Genomic DNA, 22,500 nt, shown 5'->3' with positions numbered 1-22,500 from the left:
ATTCAAAATATGTCAGCAGGAATATGTTAAAAAATAAACAAAATTTATTACAGAAAATTTCAACACTTAACTTGATCACCACGAAACATCCAGACTTCTTCAGATAAATTCCCATACCTTTCTATTTCCTTATGTACATTTACCAAAATTAATAATTTTCCAGTTTTGATTGAATAATAGGTCACATTCACAACCTCATTAAAACATTATTGAACACTATTAATGAGTACATCATAAATAGCTGGAAGTAAATAAAAACATGGAAAACTTTTCCACTATAAATAGCAATAAAACTTTCGAATCCATTTAAAAATTATATATCTTGTGTTATAATAAAAATGTGAATATAAATCCTTACTTTATAAAAGTAAGTATTCTTATCTCGCTGGATTACATATCATCATTTTCACTCAGGAGTATGAAATATTTTTTTAGATTCCATAAAAAGGTTAATGGAGCTTGATAAGTTCAAGTCTAATATATTACCTGTTTGTCTAGTATGTAGACGTGGTCTGCCTTTCCATTAAGTACAGTGATGTTCTGTTTAGTCCTAGTCATTAAAGCTTGTAATTTAAGACATTCTGGTTTATTCACAGTGGTACACAGCATCATGAGAAAGGAGTGCACAAATCCTGTCAGTGGTACCCAGACAGTTACTTCCTTTGCTGATTTTTAAGTTGTACATTTCCTGTGATACCATGTATTTGTAATAAGCCATGGTGACCATTTAGTTAAGGATTTCTGTCTTTGTCTCAATAGCCATTAAAGCATCTTCCGTAACCTAAATAAAAGAGGTTGGATTTCTGAATAGGTGTGTAGGAATATTTGGTATGGAAGATGAGAATTTTGTAGCAAGGGCTTAGAATTTACATTAATCCCCAAGTTACTGTAAGTGGGCTGGATTGGATAAAATAGTATTTCACAGGAATATGTATGTTTAATAGAAACGTTGAGAACCATCTAATAACTATATCAGATTGTGTACCAGTAAAAATGATTCAGGTTAATGATGTAAAAATCAAACACATTTTTCTGCTTGTATGTTAAAAATAGAGGAGTTTATGGAATGGATAGAGTGGATAAGATTCAAGAGTTATTGTGGAGCTTAGAAAGTATTTCAGAAAGAATAGTTAGTGAATGGGCTAGATGAAAATAAACTTTAAAACATGGCAGAAGTGACAGAGAAGGAGGGTGTGGGAAAGAAGTAATAGGAATTATTTAGAGGGGCTGGCAAAGATGATCATATTACAGAAGATGGGGAACCTCACAAAACAAGAAAAGGTGCGAATGCAGAGCACTAAAGGGAAAATTAGAGTGTGTTTGGATAATGCACACGGGCTAAGAAAGGTTGCAGTTAAGCAACTATTTTTGATAACAGCATTAAAGCACAATTTTTAGTACAACTTAGACAGTAGAAAGTAGAACGGGTTGTAGCCAAATCCATGGAACCTATAACAGAAAAGGTAACCAGAGATCCTGTAGCAGTATTTGGAAACTTTATGAAAACTTATATAAAGCAGAGAAATGGGGAAACCAATAAGAGACATGAGTGGAAATATTTATGGAAGACTTTTTTATGCAAGTGTTAGAGGAAGATGAGTCTACAATTAATAGCTAAGATAAGAAAATAGATGGAAACAATGATACATAATGAGGCATCTGGGAATCACCAGGAGCAGATTGCATTCCAGTGCAGATTTGGAAGTTAGGAAAAATGAAAGTGATAAAGAACTGGAAGGTTTTGTTTAATGATATTTTAAAGGTGGGTGCCAGCATTTTAGAAAAAAGATGTGGTGGCTGTATTCCCCTAAGTGGGTAAAAACCCTTCAAATCTAGCTTCGTACAGACTTATTTCTGACTCCCTATTGAAATACCAAGACTCTTAATTGCGGAGATGTGAAAGACCACAAAAAAGACCAAAATACAGGAAAAGAGCAAATATCTGTTTTAATTTTTTTTTTCGCTCCCCAAACGTGTGTGTGTATATATAAATTTATATATATGTCAGTTGATTGAGTTTCGGCAAGGTAATATGATCAAATTTCTGAAAACTCTAACATTAAAAAAAAAAAACACAAGACTCATTATTTTTTTTACATTTTTGCAGGGGGAAAAGCCCTCTTGCACCCCCATGTGGGGGGGGGCTGTACCCCCCTTCTAATTACATATACGAACTCCGAGATCACACTACATTGAGGAACACTGTAAATTTCCAAATCCTCACTGTACTGAGATCTCCATTCAAAAGCTTTGGGTTTTCAGAAATTCGATCATATAGTTTCGCCAGTGTGAATTTCGAGTTTTTGAAAACTCTGTCAACTGATAGGGATCCATTTATGTATGTATGTATATATATATATATATATATATATATATATATATATTAATAGTTTATTGTCATATTTGCGATCATAACAGTGTTGAATCCTGGAATAGGAGATCACAAGATGAGAATGTCAAGGACCATAAAAATGAACAATGTCAAATGCCTAATCACTCAACACATGCAAACATGAGTCCAGAAGGGGACAAGTACAGCTTTTCATTCCTGTGGTCCTCTGCTTCCAGTGTTCTGGTCTTGTTTTTCCTAGATTCAACATTATGATTGCAAATACAAAAGTAAACGTGTGTGTATGCAACAAGAGATTTCCAAAAGTGTTTGTCTCAGACTTGGTATATGTGAGTCATATATATTATTGGTCATTTGTTCTCTTTTTTTTTTTTTTTTTTTTTTTTAACTGTAATGTAAGGAAGGTTGAGAGCAGGGCACAGAAATGGCACCAGGATAGCTTGGGCAGGAGGGGATGGGGCGTGTCCAGTGTCACCTGGTTGTTGTACCAGGTGACACTGTACTTTCTTGCTTGGGGGGTCATATGTTGCATGGATTGGGTATTGTATATTTTGCAAAAGTCCTTTTTTGCTCTTTACATGAAGTGCTAGGGAAGGATAGTGTGCTGGTTTGTGGGAGCAACACCGCATGTTGGTTGAGTAAGCTACGCTTCTTCCTCTTTCCCCAATTTTATTTACTTTGTAAGGTGAGGTGTTGTCAAAGAAAACAAAGGATTCACATATTCAAGGATAGGTCTAGTGTGGTACTCAAGAAAAGTAAATTTTATTTGTAAATTATTATAATCTGTTCTTGGTAAATCCAGATAAACATATTTCAGTGTTATGGGACATTCTGAAACCGTTTCAAGTTTTTTGGGATCTAAAATGAAGGTAAATACAATGGGTATAGCAGTAAACTATATACCACTGCATGATTTAGTTCAGCAGTACTCCTATTAATAAGGGCATAGTAAGATGAAGTACAAGTGTGTCGACTAAAAAGATATTCATATAGGATATGTGAGAAGAAGCTAAACAAAGGATAATAACAGAGGCGCCGGAAGCTGTTGAAGATTGGGGGGGGGGCGAAGAAAGAGAGGGGTACTTGGGGATCTAAAAAGGACACTTTTTAAAAACTGTTTACTACCACAACAGGACGTTTTAAGCTTAGCCAATTTACCTTTTGGTGCCTAAATTAACATTTCCTGATTGGTCTTGCCTATCCCATGGCTGATAATTGTATTTTAGCCCTAGTGAGAATAAATGTGATCATACCATAGATAATTTGAGGGGACCCATTTAAGGGATGCAGCATTTCGGAACTGCCTCTATCCATTAGTGGCATGAGGGGCAATCTGGAGTACATTTTCTATTACCCATCCTTAGATACAAGTTGCAATTGAGTAAGCTTTGTTTTACTTGAATGGATTGTCTGTTCTGGAATAGTGGTAGCCTCTGTGATATATCCATCTCTCCACAACATTCATTTTAAGTACCTGGACTGAGTATTTCTGATGCCATTTGACTTGTTGATGTTCAGTAGGTCCATCTGCATTAGGTTGGAGGATGCCTTGTATGCCAGACATGTCACCTCTAAGCACTCTGTAGGATAATGAGTATAGTGATAAATGTTTGATGTGATCCATGCAATACCTATTGTTTAGGACTTGTATCCTTTTAGTAAGGTATCTTTGTGGGTATTCCAATTGTTGCCTGGGTCTGGACTGATAAATGCCAAAGTGGGCATTATACAGAATGATTGACCTAAATAGGGCTTTGTAAAGGGAGACAATAACATCTCTATATCTAGTCACAATCAATTAGTTTATAAGCTGTGCAATATAGAAAGACTTTTTTATGACTCTGAGCACATGTTGGTCAAAAGTTAGGTCACTGTACACACAAGTTCCCAAATGTCAAACAACTGTGTCAGTTCTCAGGGGGGCATTGTCAATTTGGCAATTCCCTGGAGTAGTTGACTTCCCAAAGGATACAATAATGTATTTCTTGGAGTTTAGTTTCAATTCATGATTCTGGCACCAGTTATTGTTCGAGACAAACATTCCTGTATAATGGTTAAGTCATTTGGGGATTCAGTAACTGCTCCTAGCTTGCAGTCATCTCAAGTCGGCCAAAGCCCTTTGGTATTTCCTTTTACTTTTGAGATGTATATGCCAAGCAGAAAATGTCTTAGCACCGAACCCTGGGAGACTCCATTGGTGATAGGTCTCTTCCCCTATTTTGATCTCCTGCATCTTGTGAGCAAGCATACATGTATGCATTCTTTGATTCACCTTCCTGATCGTGTTAACCTGATTGTATTAAATTATATTCCTTGTGTAATGCAGTACCACTTGTTAGAATGTGTTTTAAATTTGTAGTTTGGAACAGTCTTCTAGTAAGCAATGAAACAAAATGTATGAACCAGTAATGGCAAAACTACCGATTTCAGAAAATGTAAGCCATAAAAGGCTTCTCAAACATCTGTCATTGCAGTCCACCAATAAACATGCAAAATCTCTGCAGAAGTAAGTCATCTAAATAATTCCACATTAAAGTGATCTGTAACTAATGAACAGGTTGCTGCTAGCAAACAACTTTATATTTCATTGTTTCATTTCCAAATAAGGCACCTGTTGCCCTTGAAGAATAAATTGCCTATTCTGCATTAAAAAAATGATAAGCTAGTCATTTTGCAATGGGGAATGGATGGCAAACTAATAACAGAAACATAGTTACTAGGTTACTCCTCCAAAGGGGGACATTCATAGGACTGCAGCATCCACTCACTTTAAAGTACAACACAGTACAGTATCAGTAATCCCTCTGCATATTGTGGGAGAAGAACCCACAGCCTTCTGCATCAAAGCAAGTATACTACCTATTGTGCTACTAACAATGCAAACAACTTAGCATAAGTAGCACTAAACTTCTCTTCCCCTGAAGCTTTCAGCTCCTTGTAAAATCCACTTGACACTCAACTAAATCTCTCAGCTTCGCAGCACAAGAAATCTGGAAAAAGTCAAAATTTATTTGGGGAGGGCAAAGGACCAAAACCAGGGACACATTTTAAATATTGCTTGTATAATCTTAGAAAGTTGCTAAAATAAAGTGTTTTGTGTTACCACGTGTTTCCTGAAAGATAGGAAGACTGAAACTTAAAGGGCTATCATTATTTAGTGAATTCAGTTGTGGGTGGAGGGTTGGCTTGAGAGATTTTTGGCTGGTGCAGGTTGTGTGGTGGCCGGACCCGTTCCAAGTATCGGGACCAGCTGCCCAGGAGTTGGGAATGGATTAAGATCGACAACACAGATGGAGAGTTACGGTAAGAACATAACTTCTTTTTTTCTGAGTCCGTAGATGGCCTGCCCTTCTGCAGAAGGAAAACACTTGCAGTCTTTCATTTGCTTGGTACAAAGTTATTTTGGCGGCTAGGGTTAAACAGTGATTCTAGGGGGTCCCAATAGGGCATGCTAATAAGGAGGCATCCTGGGATATCAGGTCTCATCAATGGTGTTCTTGGCCTTGGATAGTGCTCTGAGGACCTGTTCCCTAGTGATAGTTGGGGGGAGGAGTAATGGTTGGAGTCATTTCTTGAGTGGTGTCTGTAGGTGAGAGCGGGGTGAAATTGGAGCTGAATTTATTGACCAGTAGATTTGCTGTACACTCTAGTTCAGTATAAGTGACTTCATTTATAATTAGTTTGGCACAATGAGGTGTATTGCCTTTGAGATTGTGGATATAGGCAACTAATACCTTATAATTGTCCTTAACCGAGGAGGCTACTTTTACTTTAAATTTAGCATTGGAAGACTAAATTAGTCCACTCAGTTGCTTATTTAGTTTGATGGTGAAGTTCTTTTCTTACCGGGCATTACATTTCCTATTTTTGGAGATGTTTTTCTTTGGTTGTACAACCCATTAATTCTGGGATTCCACTAGGGTAGTTTGTTTTTTGAATCTGATTTTGTCCTTTTCATTCCTCCTTACAATTGGGTTATGGATCAGACCCTTGGATCTGATTCGGCTGCATTTTCTTGGACTTGGATCCTATTCTTGAACTCCTGCCTCTACCCACAATGCCCTTAACCATCCCAAATTCCCTCAGATCTTGTTTGCTGCTTCAGTGATCAGACACTGATTACTTTCTCAAGTTGGGATAAGTGAACTCTTGATAATGTTTTCCTTAAAAAAAATTGGTATTTGTGTGTGTGATTTTTTTTTTTTATTTACAACTTAATTAACCTCCCCTACCTAGTTTCTTGCAGGCATTAGGGTTCTACTGCCTCCCTTTATTTCGCCCCCTTTTATAAAAAGCCTTGGTGCTTGTTTAGATATATTAGTACTTTTCTTGATTATTGTACTCTTTTCTTCAACAGTTTATTATTGCTCTTAGTGTGATTATTGATGATTTTCTTTTTTGAATATTTAGTCACATTGTGTGTGTGGGGGGCCACGGTGGTGCAGCGGTTAGCATTGCCGCCTCACAGCAAGAGGTTCTCCGGTTCGATCCTCAGCTAGGGTGCCTTCTGTGAGGAGTCTGCATATCCTCCCCTGTGGTCACGTGGGTTTCCTCCTGGTGCTCCGGTTTCCTCCCACATGTCAAAGACATGCTGTAGGCGGATTGGAGACACTAAATTGGCCCTAGGTGTGTGTGTGTGTGTGTGTGTGTGTGTGTGTGTGTGTGTGTGTGTGTGTGTGTGTGTGTGAGTGTGTGTGCCTTCTGTGGAAGGTTGGGCGCCGGGCTGGCAGCTCAACACCATAAAACTCCACTGCCAATCATGAGCGGACAGGTGATCCGCTGTGGCGACCCCTAACTGGAAAAAAGCCGAAAGAAGAAGTTCTCACTGATTTGCCAGAAAACCACAAATTTTAAGAGGAACAGACCAAAGGTATGAGCCAGATATTCTGTGAAAATCTGGACAGTTGAGAGCTATAGACTCAACTCCCTGAATCACAAGTGGTATGGGTAGAGAATTCAGGCTCTTGTTTGAGCCTGAGTAACACTAACCACCAGGTATATATATATATATATATATATATATATATATATATATATATATATATATATATATATACACACACACACACACACACACACACACACACACACACACACACACACACACGGGAGCAGCATAACTCCTGCAAATAAAAGAACAAAACTCTCCTTACCTGCATGACTCTGGCAGCACCAAGAGAACAGAGGCAGCATAAATTCTGTAACACAGAGCAATAAGAGAACAAGAACAGCTAGTTTAGTTAGTTTAACTTCTGCATGCAAATCCACATTAGAGTGAAAACTCCACTTCATTAATTTTTCCCGACAGGTCTTGCAGCTGTAGAAATGTGGGGTGGTTCCCCCTTTCCCTAGCTCTGTGGTTCCCGTGCCCATGGATAATAAAAATTTGTGGAGCTGGAAGCTTTGGTCATGGATTTAGATACTAAAATACAAGCAGTGAAAATGTTTAGTCCCTTTAATTGTGTAGACACGTTAAGCATATTTGTGTCAACCAAAGTAAAAGATGTAGATGTTGATGAGGAGTAGAAGAAATTTGTTTGGAAGGGAAAGAGGCAAGAGTTAAGTGGGATACGCTAATTCTCCCCATTGAACGTAAGTGGTTTAGGGTTGCCTAGTTGAAGGGATACTTCAGAACTATGCAGTTAAGGCTCATATACATAACTCTGGCAGAAGGTTACAGGTCAGAACAGAAAAGGATGATGGAATGGGGGGGGGGGTCAGGAGGCATAGAGAGACTAGGATTTTTGACGCAAGTCATTAAGGAAAATAACCAGTTAGCGTGTTATATTCATAAAGTAACAGCAAGTCTAAAAACTAAGCCATTTTGGGAATGAAGAAAGGAGATTTTTACCAATATGTATGTCTGCAAGCGGTGGTATAGAGTGTAGGCAATAGGGGGGCTGGAATTTATGGGTGGAAATTAGCAAAGGAACCCAAATATTGGTAGCAAATAACTTGGAAAGGTAATAGCGAGTGATGTGGCTAAGCAGAAATTTGAACTGCAAGTTAGAGGCTGCCCTCCCAGAAAGTAGAAAGGGTTGTAGTGAAACCTAGATCATTTGTAACAGGAAAGATGACCAGATATCCTTTAAGGGTATTTTTAAAGCTTTATGAAAGTTTGTAGGGTGTAGTCGAAGAGAAGAGGATAGGGAATTTAGAGTGTTAATTGAAGAACTTGCTCTAATAAAGGTTTAGTACAGAAGCTGCTTTTAAAAAAGGGATAATTACTAGGGCATACAAAGTATTGCGTTCTAACTATAAGAGTCAGTCAGAGGAGGATATAAAAGATTGGAAAAAGAGAATGGCAAAGCAGTTTAAAAACAATGGAAAGAAACTGCAAAGGCTTTCAAGTTTACAGCAAAGTTTGCTTAGGTTTTCTTATACGCAAAAAAGACTTCATGGAATTTTTATTGGGAAGATTAGGGAAATGCTGGAGAAGTGATGGGGAAGAGAGAGAGGTAAATGGGAATGTGTTTTTGGGGAATGTAACAGGTTCGTAGATTTTAAAAATATCCTGGACTTTGACAAAACGTTGGGTGGAGCAAATGGTTGTAACTAAGATAATGATTCTTTTGAACTGGGATAAAGGATTTGAATTGTCTAGACATAGTAAGGTCTTAGTTTAGTGTTACTGACTGCAAAAAAAAAAGTTATTAGAAAATGGAAATCAAAATCTGTTCTCAGAGTAAAGAAAGTTCTGGCTATTGTAGAGGGGGTAAAGTACCTGGAGGCGGGATCGTTAATAAAGGAAAACAGCAAATTTCATAAAATTAAATGGAATTTGTGGGAACAGCACATGCAGAATAATGTTCAAGAGGAGGAGTGAGGCTTAAGTGAAGGCAGGAATTCAGCAATTTATGTTAGAGTAAGTTTAAATTGTTAAAGAAAAGTGTATGTATACTGCATGACAGTAACAATGGAATTTTGTTTTTCTTTTCTGTTCTTTTAATGTATGCAATTCAGTGTTGTAGATTAAAATGGAGTGATTTAATAAAGGTATTTAAGCCGAAAGAAGAATTTAAGCAATCACAGTAATTAAGGGCAGAATAGACAGAATAATTTCCTGACAATATCAGAGGAGCTACTGTTTTTAAAGACTGTTAAATTCCCGAACCTCAGATAAGTGCCCATCTTAAGATGAGTTCAGTTTATGTGGTACTGTGCAGGAGCAGTAGTTTTACCAAAGGTGCCTATACTATATTTCTTTGCATTTAGAGAGAGACTGTAATTAGAATTTGTTATTCTGAACAAGGCTATATTTTACTTGCCTTCTTTTTGGCTGTTTACAGCTAAATGTTCATCTATGTATTGCAAATGATACTCAAACACAGATTGTGTCTGTGAAGTGTACTTTGTTCATCATAGTGTTAACTCCTGCGGTCCTCACTTCTTTGGGTTATCCTGCACATTGCCAGGCAGTCTTCAGAGCTTTGCCTTCACCCTCTGCTTTGGCCGAAGTCTTGCTACTAAGGCATGAGCACACCAGTGGTACTAAAGGTGTGTTGGGTGTGTTGGCAGATGCCATCTACGCATCTTCCCTGCCATACAGTTAGCATTGTCATGCTTGCTTTTTGCTGTTATTAGCCTGCTTACAGGATTGAGGTAAGTACCCCATAGGGGATTTGGTAATTGTTGACCTAGCTAATTTTGAATTCTGGTGTAAAGGAATTTTGTTAGTTAGCAGTTGTATAGTTTTTGGGGAAGGAAATATCTCACATAGATTTTGACAATAAGTGTCTGTTTTGCCTTGGTTTTTGGAGCACATTATTGACTCCTGTCTGCAGTGTGCACCTATCACCATGAGGATAATCCATAGGCGACAGGAAATTTCCCTGGTTGCTTCCAAAAGGGTGCATGTCTCGGTCCATGCCACCATGCCTTTGGTCAAGGCCTTGGAGCATTTTACATAAGAAAAAGGCATTCAGACAAAAGGGATAAGCATCAGGAAACCAGGGCAGCTACCAGCGAACCTAGTTTACCTGGGCTTATCAGCCTATGAGAGGTAAGGTGATTTCACAGTGCCCAGCCATGGAGTTATGTTCTACAGAAGAGTCTGGCACAACCACTTCTTAGGTACCTCCATTCTTCTTACCTGGTCAGTATGCCTGATGTTTACGTAGCAGCCAAATGCCATTTGACATCACAGGTGCATATTGTTACTTCAGAAGTGGAAGGTGGGATCCCCAGAATTTTAGTTGCAAAGATGTTTCTGGAAACCTTATTGAGGTCTTTGCCTCTTCCCTGCATCCTGAGGCCTTCAAGGTGGCAGTGGCTGAAACTGAGAGACAGAAAACACCAGAAGTTAAACAGGTGCAACCAAGCTTGCCTCAGCCTAGGGATGGCAGTGCCTCATCCAGAATCTCCCTCCCAAGCTTCTGCTGTTATTCGGATGACTATAAGCCTTATCTCTTTTCTGAGGTCCAAGAGTCCTGCGCTGGAGAAGCACGAGGTTTCTGGGTCCCCTTGTAAAAGGATGCATGTGGATGCTTCTCAGGATGGATAATATTTTTTCTGTGGATGAACTGGTTTTTTGGGTGGCAAGAAAGATCTAAAGAAAGCATTGGATGATGCAGCTTGTAATGCCCTGATATGTTCATGCCTTGGTGGCAAATCTTCAGCTGAAGCATGGGGGGAAAGTATAGCTTTGGAAGATTGTTTGGCTTTGGACTACCTGCAGAACAGGATATTCCAAGAATTGTGTACTGCAGCAGTGGAACTATGTGAACATTTTACAGTTGTGGTAAGCTCCTAGCACAGCTGTACTTGCTTTGAGCTTGTTCACCTCAAAGGGAGTGAACTTGTAGTCGGGCTGTGAAGGCAAAGCCCCTAGTATGGGGGTGCAAGGAGCTTGCCTTTGGCAAAAAAAGTATTTTTTAAAACTTTGATCTTAAGTATAAAGTGAGATTTGTGATCAGCAGTAAGATGTTCTTCATGTTTCACTGTTGCAGTCATTACACTTGGGTTATCCTGCTGGCAGGCTACCCTCAGTCGGCCTGAGTTCCAAAGTCTAGGTCCGGCGTCGGTTGCTGTCGCCTCTTCCCTGACGTCAGTGCGCCAGGGGTATAAAAGATGCAGACGAAGCCATTTTCTTCAGTCTTTCTTGCCGTGCAGTGCCCAAAGCAGAAGCAGTTTGCAAGTGCCGGTCGGCCGACTCCTGAGATTTTCATGTTCGAATTTCAGATCCGAAGTCTTCATTAAAAGCTAAGTACCCCATTGGAGAAAACTTTTTTCTTGCTCCATACCAATGTCAGTAAAAGTTAATAATTGCATTTCTTGTGGGAAGCAAATACCTCATAAGGACTTTCATTCTTACTGTATTCCTTGCCTAGGCCCTGACCACGACGTTGCTAGTTGTCAGTTTTGTGCTAGATTTAACCAACGCTCTATTAAGCGTCTGTACGATTTTGCATTTCACTATTTTGGCAGAAGATTTAATTACACGATGCCGTTGGATAGCCATCCGACTACCGGAATTCACAAGACACGCAAAAAAAAGGACAGGCACGACATATGGGTTGTCCTGCCTCAGGCAGCCCTTCGGTCGGCCGGATTCCAAAGTCTGGGTCTGGCGTCGGCTGATGTCGCCTCTTCCCCAACGTCAGAGCGGCTGGGGTATAAAAGCATCAACCGACGCCATCTTCTCCAGTCTTTCTTGCCGCGCGGTGCCCGAAGCAGAAGCAGTTCGCAAGTGCCGGTCGGCCAGCTCCTGTGTTTTCAGATACCTAAGTCATCAAAAAGCTAAGTACCCCGTTGGGGAACCTTTTCTTGCCTCAGCCGATGTCAGATGAAACTGCAAAAGTTAATAATTGCTTGTCTTGTGGTAAACAAATACCTCATAAGGACTTCCATTCTTCTTGCCTTCCCTGCCTCGGCCCAGACCACGGCATCTCGGCCTGTGCTGCCTGTGCTTGCTTCAATAAGCGCGCACTTAGGTGCCGGGCAGAATTTGCTGTTGACTTTTTTGGGGAAAATTACTCCTATATCATGCCGTCGGAACAACTGACAGCACATATTTCCAAAAAAACGGAAGGACCGGGACAGACATTCGCGGCCCGTGACTTCCACCGACACCACGCTAAAGCCTACCTCGAGTGTGTCGGTCTCTTCGGAGGCGGTAATTCAACCGCTCCAGGCCGACGACTCCACTTTACCGCACACTTCGGTCCCGGAGGCTACCCCGGTGCCGGTTGTTGATTTTCCTCCTGAAACCGAAGCCCAAGATTTGCCTGATACCATACCGGTGGACAAAGTTACTCCAGCACGTGGGGCAGCTAGGCCTCCTGTGCCTATGTCCATCAAGGCCTACACACATGCTAAGGCTGCCAGCCAGGCTAAGTCTCACCCTCCTAAATCTTTTTCACAGGGTCCCACTTCGGAAAAACAGATCATGACTTTAGCTGCAGATCTAATTTCATTAATCAGGGGCTCACAGGCACATCCTGACAGAGGTTCTCAGCCGCCTTCAGACAAAAGGCCTAGGGTTGAGCAGGCAGATACCCTTTCCTCACATGAAGCCTCTGATGAGTCAGGCCATTCAGATTCCCAGGAAGAAACCTTCTCGGCCTACGATGATTCTGATGCTGATGAATCCATTCCCTCTGCCTCTCCTCCTGAGGATATTTCTTTCGGGGAAATTCTCCACTCCATGAGAGAGCATTTTCAGTGGCAGGGCCAGGATTTCTCTGACTCCAGGAAAAGGCTTCGGACTTTCCTTAAGTTACCCCAGCACAGGCCTTTAGCTATACCCTCAGTGTTAGATGTATTGGATGATGTGTACTCAGACTCCAGTACTTCTCCTGATTCTCTCCTTCCTGCTCCTGTCAAGCCAGACAGATATTACAGGGTTCCTGAAACTCATAAACATCTCTTTAAGGCCCACTCTGTTGATCTAGAAACTATTTCTCAGGGGCCCAAAGGAGTGGCCACTTCCACGGCCAAAAATCCTTTGCCCGTAGACAGGGAATCTAGGTCCCTGGAGAGGTGGGGTAAAAAAGTTTATACCTCAACCACCCTTGCCATGAGGGCACTTAACTGTCTTTTTCATATGTTTCAGTATCAGGATTTCTTGATGGATGATTTGCAGAAAAAGTTAGCCTCTCCTGACCCTTTAGATAGAAAGGCCTTGCAGGATTTGGTTCATAATACTCAGCAGGTTAGCAATCATTTTCTTTAGTGTGGTTATGATGCATTGGAAGCTTCATGTAGGGCAGCTATGACAGGGGCCGTCATACGTAGACATGCTTGGTTGAAAGAACAGGCATTGCCAGATCATGTTAAAGTAAAGCTTCTAGATGCACCTCTGGAAAAACACAAGCTATTTGGTGATAATGCACAGGCTGTGTTGAAATCAATTGAGGAAAAGGCTAAATCAGTGCAAACAGTCAAAGATTTCCTCCAGGTTCAGCCACCAAGGTTCAGCCGGAATTGGCCTTCGAAGAATTGGTCCTTTCCAGACACTGACAAGTTCCAAAGGGGAAAAAACAGGCGTGCTCGAGGTAGAGGGCAATACCGAGGCTCATACAGGGGCCGCCAATGGCAACCTACTAATCAGAGAAGTGGCGCAGGGACTTCTACTGCTTCACAGGGACAATCATAATGACTTGACTTTGACACCGCCGACCAAGGCTCAAAGAGAAGCACCTTTAGGCGGAAAATTATCTTTATTTTCAAAAAATTGGCATGTTTTTACAAAGGACAAATGGATTTTGGATATATTAGACAAAGGTTACAGGTTCCACTTCCATACCTTACCAACAAGACAAGGCATGCCAAACCTGCCACAAAATCAAAGGGCAGAGGCACTCATACAAGTTTCAAAGCTGCTACAAATCAAAGCAATAGAAAAGGTTCCTCCTCAGGAACAAGGCCAGGGATTCTACTCAAGACTGTTCCTTGTTCCAAGAAAAGAAAAGCAATGGAGACCTATACTGGACTTGTCCGCTCTAAACACTTCTCATTGTGCCAAAATTCAAAATACTGACGTTACAGCAACTTCTTCCCATGCTGGGCAAGGGGTCTTGGCTGGTTACTCTGGACCTCAAGGAGGCATACCTGCATGTCCCAATCAGACACAGCTGCAGAAGATACCTCAGATTTCTTGCAGGGTCAGAGCATTATCAATTCTCAGCATTGCCTTTTGGCTTATCTACTGCGCCCAGAGTATTCACGAAATGCCTGGCATCAGTAATTGCACATTGCAGACTTCAGGGGATACAAATATACCCTTACTTGGACGACTGCCTTATACAAGCGGACAGCAAGCAAGCCTTGATAAGAAACTTGGACTATGTCATTCACTTACTACAGGCTTTGGGATACACAGTCAACATTCAAAAATCAAGACTACTGCCATCCCAACAAATAATTTTTCTAGGAGCCAAACTGGACACAAACTCACAAATGGCTTTCCTCACAGAAGAAAAACAAGAACAATTACCAGATTACTTCAAAAGCCTAGCAAAGCACACCCAGATGACTGCAAGGAAAATCCTGCAGGCCCTGGGTTTCATGGCATCTTGCATTCTTCTGATCCCACTGGCAAGACTACACATGAGAAAACTACAATGGTACCTAAAAGGTTTATGGTCTCAACACAGCCACAACTTAGAAGCAGTTATTCCACTCATTCCATGTCTAAAAAAGGAATTTTTGTGGTGGGCACAAGCAAGCCAGCTAAACAAAGGCATGTCTTTCAACAAACCTCAGGCAAGCCAAACCATTACAACAGATGCCTCAGATCATGGATGGGGGGTGCACATGGAGGGCAGATGCATTCAAGGTCAATGGACACCCCGGGAATTACATCTGCACATCAATCAAAAAGAGATGTTGGCAGTGATTCATCGGACAGTCTAAGCAGAAACATTATGGACCCGCACGAATGGATGTTGCATCCAGACATTTTTTCACAAATAACTCATGCATGAGGAGGGCCGGACATAGATCTCTTTGCCTCACACCTCAATCATCATCTGAAGAAGTTCTGCTCAAGGACACACCATCCTCAAGCCTGGAGAATGGATGCTCTCTCCTTCAGCTGGAATTCTCTAACAATCTATGCATTCCCACCTCTACCATTAATGACCAAGGTGTTACTGAAGATCAAAGCAGAACAACCGAAAGGCATTTTGATAGCTCCAGACTGGCCAAGACAGCACTGGTATCCATTACTAAGGAGCATAACTCGCACCAAGCCGTGGCCCCTGCCTCAATGGCCTCTGCTTATAACTCAGCACAATTACAGGATTGTTCATCCCAACCTGCAAACATTGCAACCGACAGCTTGGAGGGTTCCATGACTTCTACCCATATCTTTCTCTCCAAAAAAGTTCAAGAGATCTTACTGGAAGCACGCAGACCTTCCACCAGAAAAACTTACTCAGCCAAATGGAAGAGATTCAACATCTGGAATGCCAACAAGGGTCAGGATGCATCAGTAATGAGCATCCCACAGATACTAGAATACTTGGCAGAAATGCTTCACAATGGCCTTTTATATTCTTCCATAAAAATACACGCTTCAGCAATTTCAGCAAAATACAACTGTGATCCACCTGTGTTTTCCCATCTTTTGCTAAGACAGTTTCTAAGAGGGATAAAGAATATCAAACCTCCAAGAAAACCACCAGTGCCTGCATGGGACCTCAACTTCGTCTTGGAAAAATTAACTCTTCCTCCTTTTGAGCCAGCAGCATCTTCAGAATTGCAATTTCTCTCCTGGAAAACAGTTTTCCTGCTGGCAATTACTTCAGCAAGAAGAGTCTCGGACATACAGGCCCTCATGGCAGTACCTCCATTTCTCATTTTCCATCAGGACAGAGTCTCTTTAAGAACCAATCCTTCATTCATGCCAAAAGTGATATCCAGGGTTTCTCTAAATCAAGCAATTCACCTGCCTACTTTCTTTCCCAATCCTCAAAATAAAGGAGAGAAGCTTCTGCACACTTTGGACATACACAGACAATTGCGCTACTACTTGGACAGAACAAAGGCCAACAGAAAGTCTGACCAACTATTTGTGGCTTACGCTGCTGGAGCACAAGGAAAGGCAATTTCCAAACAACCAATTTCAAAATGGATTGGAAACTGCATCAGATTCTGCTACTCTTTCCATGGAAAAGGTGTGCCAGCCAATATCAGGCCACACTCCACCAGAGCTACAGCCACCTCCACAGCCTTTCAAAGAGGGGTGGCTACAAAGGACATTCTAGAAGCTGCTACATGGAGCTCCGTGCATACATTTTCCAAACATTACAACCTGCCTTTATATTCCAGATCCCGAGCAGGCTTTGCTTCTGCAGTCCTGCAGGGCATTTTAACTACACCATCCTTATCTACCCCCAGCTTGGCTATGGTATTCAACCCATATGTCAGGACTGCAGTTGCATTCTTGAAGGACATAGTACAGTTTTGTACCTACCATAAATGTAGATGTCTGATAGATATGCAACTGCAGTCAGGTTTTCCCTCCCTCCTACCCCTCTGTAATTCTCTTTTTTGGGTCCACTCCCCCTTTTTCTAATTAGCTGGGGATATCTGTTATGGTGTATCTGTTTATTACTGTTGTGCATGTCTGGATTTTTTATCCATTCTCTAAATTTAGCCTTCCTTGGAGGGCACCTGGCATCTGGGGCAAGAAACACTGAAGAAGATGGCGTCGGTTGATGCTTTTATACCCCAGCCGCTCTGACGTCGGGGAAGAGGCGACATCAGCTGACGCCGGACCCAGACTTTGGAATCCGGCCGACCGAAGGGCTGCCTGAGGCAGGACAACCCATATGTCAGGACTGCAGTTGCATATCTATCGGACATCTACATTTATGGTAGGTACAAAACTGTACTTTTTCGCAGCTCCTGATGCCCGCTACTTTGGACTCGTAGGCCGCTACAGACTCCCACGTGGAGTTGACTAAGCCGCTGGAAGCTCAAGGTATTGGACCTTCAGAAAAAATTCCTTCAGATGGGTCCAGAGCCGCTGCTGAGCAGGCATCGGCTTCTGTGGGTGTTTTCAGACCTACTCAATTATACATTAAAGCTACTTCAGCTACAGAGACAAAGACTAAAGCACCTTTAAAGCCAAAGAAACAAGTACAACTGCCTCATGGTCAGGCCTCCATGCCCAAAAAAACAGATGCTCAAAATGGCCAAAGACTTAATTACTTTGATCAGGGGTTCCCATCCTCCTCCTGATAAAAGGCCTAGGCAAGAGACAGAATATGAATCTTCAGATCAGGTTTCCATTTCTTCTGATTCCTCTTCTGATCAGGAATACTCTCTTCCTCCCTATGAGGATTCTGATGCTGAAGAATCTATCCCTTCAACCTCTCCTCCTGAGGATTACTCTTTTGGGGAAACCTTGCATACCATGAGGGAACATTTCCACTGGGAGAGCCAAGATTATTCAGAATCTAAGAAAAGGCTCAGAGACTTCCTTTTACTCCCACAACACAGGCACCTAGCTATTCCACCTATGTTAGACATTGTAGATGTATTTTCAGAGTCCAATCTGACCCCTGACTCCTTACCTCCAGCTCCTATTAAGCCGGACAGGTACTACAGGGTTTCTGACTGTCATAAATTCCTTTTCAAAAACCCTGCTGCTGACCCTGAAACTATCTCTCAGGGTCCCAAAAGGGGTCAAGGCTTCCACTGCAAAAAACCCTACACCCTCTGCCAGGAATTCTAGGGCTCTGGACAGATGGGGAAAAAAGATTTGCACTTCTGCTACCTTGGCTATAAGGGCTTTAAATTGTCAGTTTCATATGCTCAAATATCAGCAATATATTATGTCACTGCTTAAACAGAAAATGTTGATAAATTCTGAATGTGCAGAAAACAAAGAAATGCAGGATTTATTGCATGCAGCTGAGCAAGTTGGAAAGCATACTGTGCAGTGTGGTTTTGATTCTTTGGAGGCCTCCTGCAGGGCCGCTGTCACGGGTTCTGTCATTAGGAGGCATGCTTGGTTAAAGGAACAAAATCTACCTGATCATGTTAAAGCAAAATTATTAGATGCTCCATTACAGCATGATACCTTGTTTGGTGTTAAAGCAGAAGAGGTGTTAAAATGGAGGACAAAGCTAAATCTATGCAAACAGTCAACGATTTCTTACAGGTACAGCCTCCAAGATTTAGCAGACACTGGCCTACAAAGAATTGGTCCTTTCCAGTGTCAGACAGACCACAAAGGGGCAGATACAGATGCCCAAAGAGGCAGATCCCAGCCCCAAGGTTCATACAGGTCTAAACAGTGGGGTGCTTCTACCTCCAAAAGTGGAGAAGACAAATCACAGCCTTACAGGAAACAGTCCCAATGACTTTCCCCTGCCTGCGCCAAGCACTTATCTTCTGGCAGCACCTTTAGGGGAAAAAATAGCACTTTTTTCTCAAAATTGGCACATAACCCAGGACAGATGGGTCTTAGACATAGTGTCACAGGGCTACAAATTTCACTTTCATACCCTGCCAAGGGCAAACGGTTGGCCAGACCTGCCAAAAAAACCAATGGGCAGAGCCACAAAAACAAGTCTCATCCCTCATGGACATGAGGGCCATTCAACAAGTACCAGAGCAAGAGCAGGGACAAGGATTTTATTCAAGACTGTTCTTGGTACCCAGAAAGGACAAAGCTTGGAGACCAATACTGGACCTATCTATTCTAAACACATATCTGGATATACCAAAATTCAAAATGTTGACTTTACAGCAGCTTCTGCCCATGCTGGGCAAGAAGGCTTGGCTTGTGACTTTAGACCTAAAGGAGGCATACCTGCATGTCCCAATCAGACAAACGTGCAGAAGATACATCAGATTCAAAGCTGGCTCAATGCACTACCAATTCTCTGCACTGCTCTTTGGCTTATCTACTGCGCCCAGGGTCTTCACAAAGTGCCTGGCACCAGTAATTGCATTCTGCAGACAAAGAGGAATACAAATATATCTTTACTTGGATGACTGCCTCATTCAAGCAGAGAACAAGGACATTCTACTACAGCATCTGGCATTTGTAAAGAGATTACTACCATGCATGTAGGGTACACAGTCAACGAACAGAAATCAAAACTAGTACCCTCTCAAGAGATAATATTCCTTGGTGCAAGCTTAAATACAACTGCCCAGGTGGCTTATCTCACGCCAAACAAACAAAGGCAACTGACTACCTATTTCAAACTGTTTGCAACAAAGGCCCAGTTATCTGCAAGAAAAATTCTGCAGGCTTTGGGTTTCATGGCATCCTGCATTCTACTAATTCCATATGCAAGATTGCATATGAGGAAACTTATGGTACCTAAAAAGTGTTTGGACTCAGTAGTGCCACAGCCTGGAAACAATAATTACTCTCATTCCCTGCCTGCAACAGGAGTTTCGATGGTGGGCGAAGGCCTGTCATCAGCACAAGGGACAGCCATTCACCTTACCTCCAGCCAGGCAGACATTAGCAACGGATGCATCAGATTATGCCTGGGGGGCCCACGTGGCAGGAAGATGTATTCAAGGCACATGGTCCGCAAACCAAATGCATCTACATATCAATCAAAAAGATGCTAGCTGTTCAGAATGCCCTGACAGCCTTCAAGGACCTACTTCATCCGGGACAACTACTGATAAAGACAGACAATACCACGGTCATGTGGTATATATAAACAAGCAGGGAGGCACTCATTCTTACCCCCTCTGCAGACTAGCCATGATTTTGTGGGATACAGCATTGACTTACAAAGTACATCTGCAGGCACAATTCCTGCCAGGAAAAATAAATACTCTGGCAGACGAACTAAGCAGAAACCTCATGGATCCCCACGAGTGGAAATTGGATCCACAAGTCTTCAACATGATAACAAGGAAATGGGGATGCCCGGACATAGACCTATTTGCCTCTCCTCACAAACTGCCCACTAAAGAGATTCTGCACAAGGACTTATCACAGACAAGCGTGGAAAGTGGATGCCCTATCTTTCAGCTGGAAAAACTTAACAGTATATGCCTTTCCTCCACTGCCTCTCCTCCCCAAGGTACTCCTAAAGGTCAGACAAGAGAAGCCAGATATTACTGATTTCCCCAGACTGGCCCTGTCAGTACTGGTATCTAATCCTTAAAAACTTGTCTCAATGCCCAGCCTAGGCCTTACCTCAAATACCTCATCTACTTTCCCAACAAAACAATCAGATCCTGCACAGCCAACTCAAGACCTTAAGTCTGGCAGCATGGCCGATAATGTAGTCATACAAAACGCACCTCTCACTAAAGCTATGATAGATGTCATTTTGGAGGCCAGGAGGCCTAGTGCTAGAAAATCATATGCTGGAAAATGGAAGAGATTCTGTGCCTGGAACCAGGCACAAGGAATTGACACAGCCGTACCAAATATTCCTCAGATTTTGCAATACTTAACTGAGATGCTGGACAAAGGCCTATCCTTTTCATCAATTAAAATTCATGCCTCTGCCATTTTGGCTCATTACAATACAGAGCCACCAATCTTTTCTCATCCTTTGTTAAGGCAGTACCTCAGAGGAGCCAAAAACTTAACGCCTCCAAGGAGATCACCAATACCTGCATGGGACCTCAATTATGTTTTGGAAAATCTCACTCTGCCTCCTTTTGAGCCAGCCACGCTACAGCTGATATAAAATTTTTATCTTGGAAAACAGCTCTGCTCCTAGCAATAACTTCTGCAAGACGAGTCTCAGAGCTACAGGCACTCATGGCTGTGGAACCTTTTATAATTTTTTATCCAGACAGGGTTTCTCTGAGGACCAACCCGACATTTATGCCAAAGGTCGTGTCCAGTGTGGCCCTTAACGAAACTGTTCATCTGCCTACTTTTTATCCAAACCCACAGAATAAGGGGAAGAGAATTCTGCATTCTTTGGACATACACAGATAGCTACGCTTCTACTTGAACAGAACCAAAGCTTTCAGAAAGACTGAGCAACTACTAGTGGCATATGCTGCAGGATCACAAGGAAAGGCTATTTCTAAGCAGACTATTTCAAAGTGGATAGGCCACTGCATTCGTTTCTGCTATTCACAACATAGCAAGCCAGTGCCTAAGGGCATTAGGCCACATTCAACCAGAGCAGCAGCCACTTCAGCAGCCTTTTTCAGGGGAGTACCAACCAAAGACATTTTAGAGGCTGCTACCTGGAGTTCAGTGCACACCTTTACAAAGCACTATCATTTACCACTCTACTCTAAGTCCAGGGTAGGCTTTGCCACTGCAGTTTTGCAGGGCCTCATAACTGCTCCTAATGCTATTTAGCTGCAGCCTCCCAACCATAGCTTTGGGATTCAACCCAAGTGTAATGACTGCAACAGTGAAACACGAAGAACATAGTACAGTTGTGTACACTTACCATAAATGTAGATGTTCGAGTGTATTCACTGTTGCAGTCCAGGTTACCCACCCACCATCCCCCTTATCTTTGATGGAACTTATCTGCACTTCTCTAATCTATACAACCTCTGTGGTGTATTTGCTTGTAGATGAAGGTATAATATATATTTTGGTGCATGCATGCATGTTTTATTGCCATATTTTTAGCCTACCCTTTTGGGGGCACCTGACATCTGGGGCAAGAAAAACTGAAGAAAATGGCGTCTGCTGCATCTTTTATACCCCTGGCGCACTGACGTCAGGGAAGAGACGACAGCAACCGTCACTGGACCTAGACTTTGGAACTTAGGCCGACTGAGGGTAGCCTGCCAGCAGGATAACCCAAGTGTAATTACTGCAACAGTGAATACACTCGAGCATCTACATTTATGGTAAGTGTACACAAATGTACTTTGGTAAAACTGGAACAGCTGATGATCAGGGTCATAAAGTAGATTTTTTGCTTTAATAGTAATGAATCTGAATTTATGTTTAGAATAATCGCTAGCTTGTGGTTGTCCACAAAGTAAAGTAAAGAAGCCAGAGGCTTTTGGATTATGCCTATACTTCAGGGGAAATAGATTCCAGAGAGAGGAGGACCTAACTCATAACTTTGAGGAATGCCACTAGTTTCATTTTGCTTTTTGGAGAGGCTACTATTTATCCTTTTCAAAAGTGTCAGTTTGATAGCCATTTAGAAATCCAGTGAACTGTGAAGGAGTTGATATTTAGTTAGTTTGGCTTATTTATGATGCAGTAGTGAGGAATGGTATTG

At 41.9% G+C, this 22,500-nt stretch overlaps 1 protein-coding gene across 1 annotated transcript in view; it reads left to right on the top strand.

Annotated features, from left to right (window-relative positions):
- Nucleotides 1-22,500, top strand: part of KDM7A (lysine demethylase 7A) — a 1,445,788-nt gene that overhangs the window by 953,200 nt on the left and 470,088 nt on the right. The window contains exon 13 of the mRNA XM_044087282.1: nucleotides 9,946-9,952. Within this exon, the coding sequence (XP_043943217.1) occupies nucleotides 9,946-9,952 (7 nt within the window). The remainder of the gene's footprint in view (nucleotides 1-9,945; nucleotides 9,953-22,500) is intronic.

This window comes from Protopterus annectens, chromosome 11.part0 (assembly GCF_019279795.1).
Source record: "Protopterus annectens isolate FY-2018-M chromosome 11.part0, PAN1.0, whole genome shotgun sequence".
NCBI lineage: Eukaryota > Metazoa > Chordata > Ceratodontiformes > Protopteridae > Protopterus > Protopterus annectens.
Note: the sequence above shows the minus strand (reverse complement) of the source record. Positions and strands in the feature narration are given on the sequence as shown.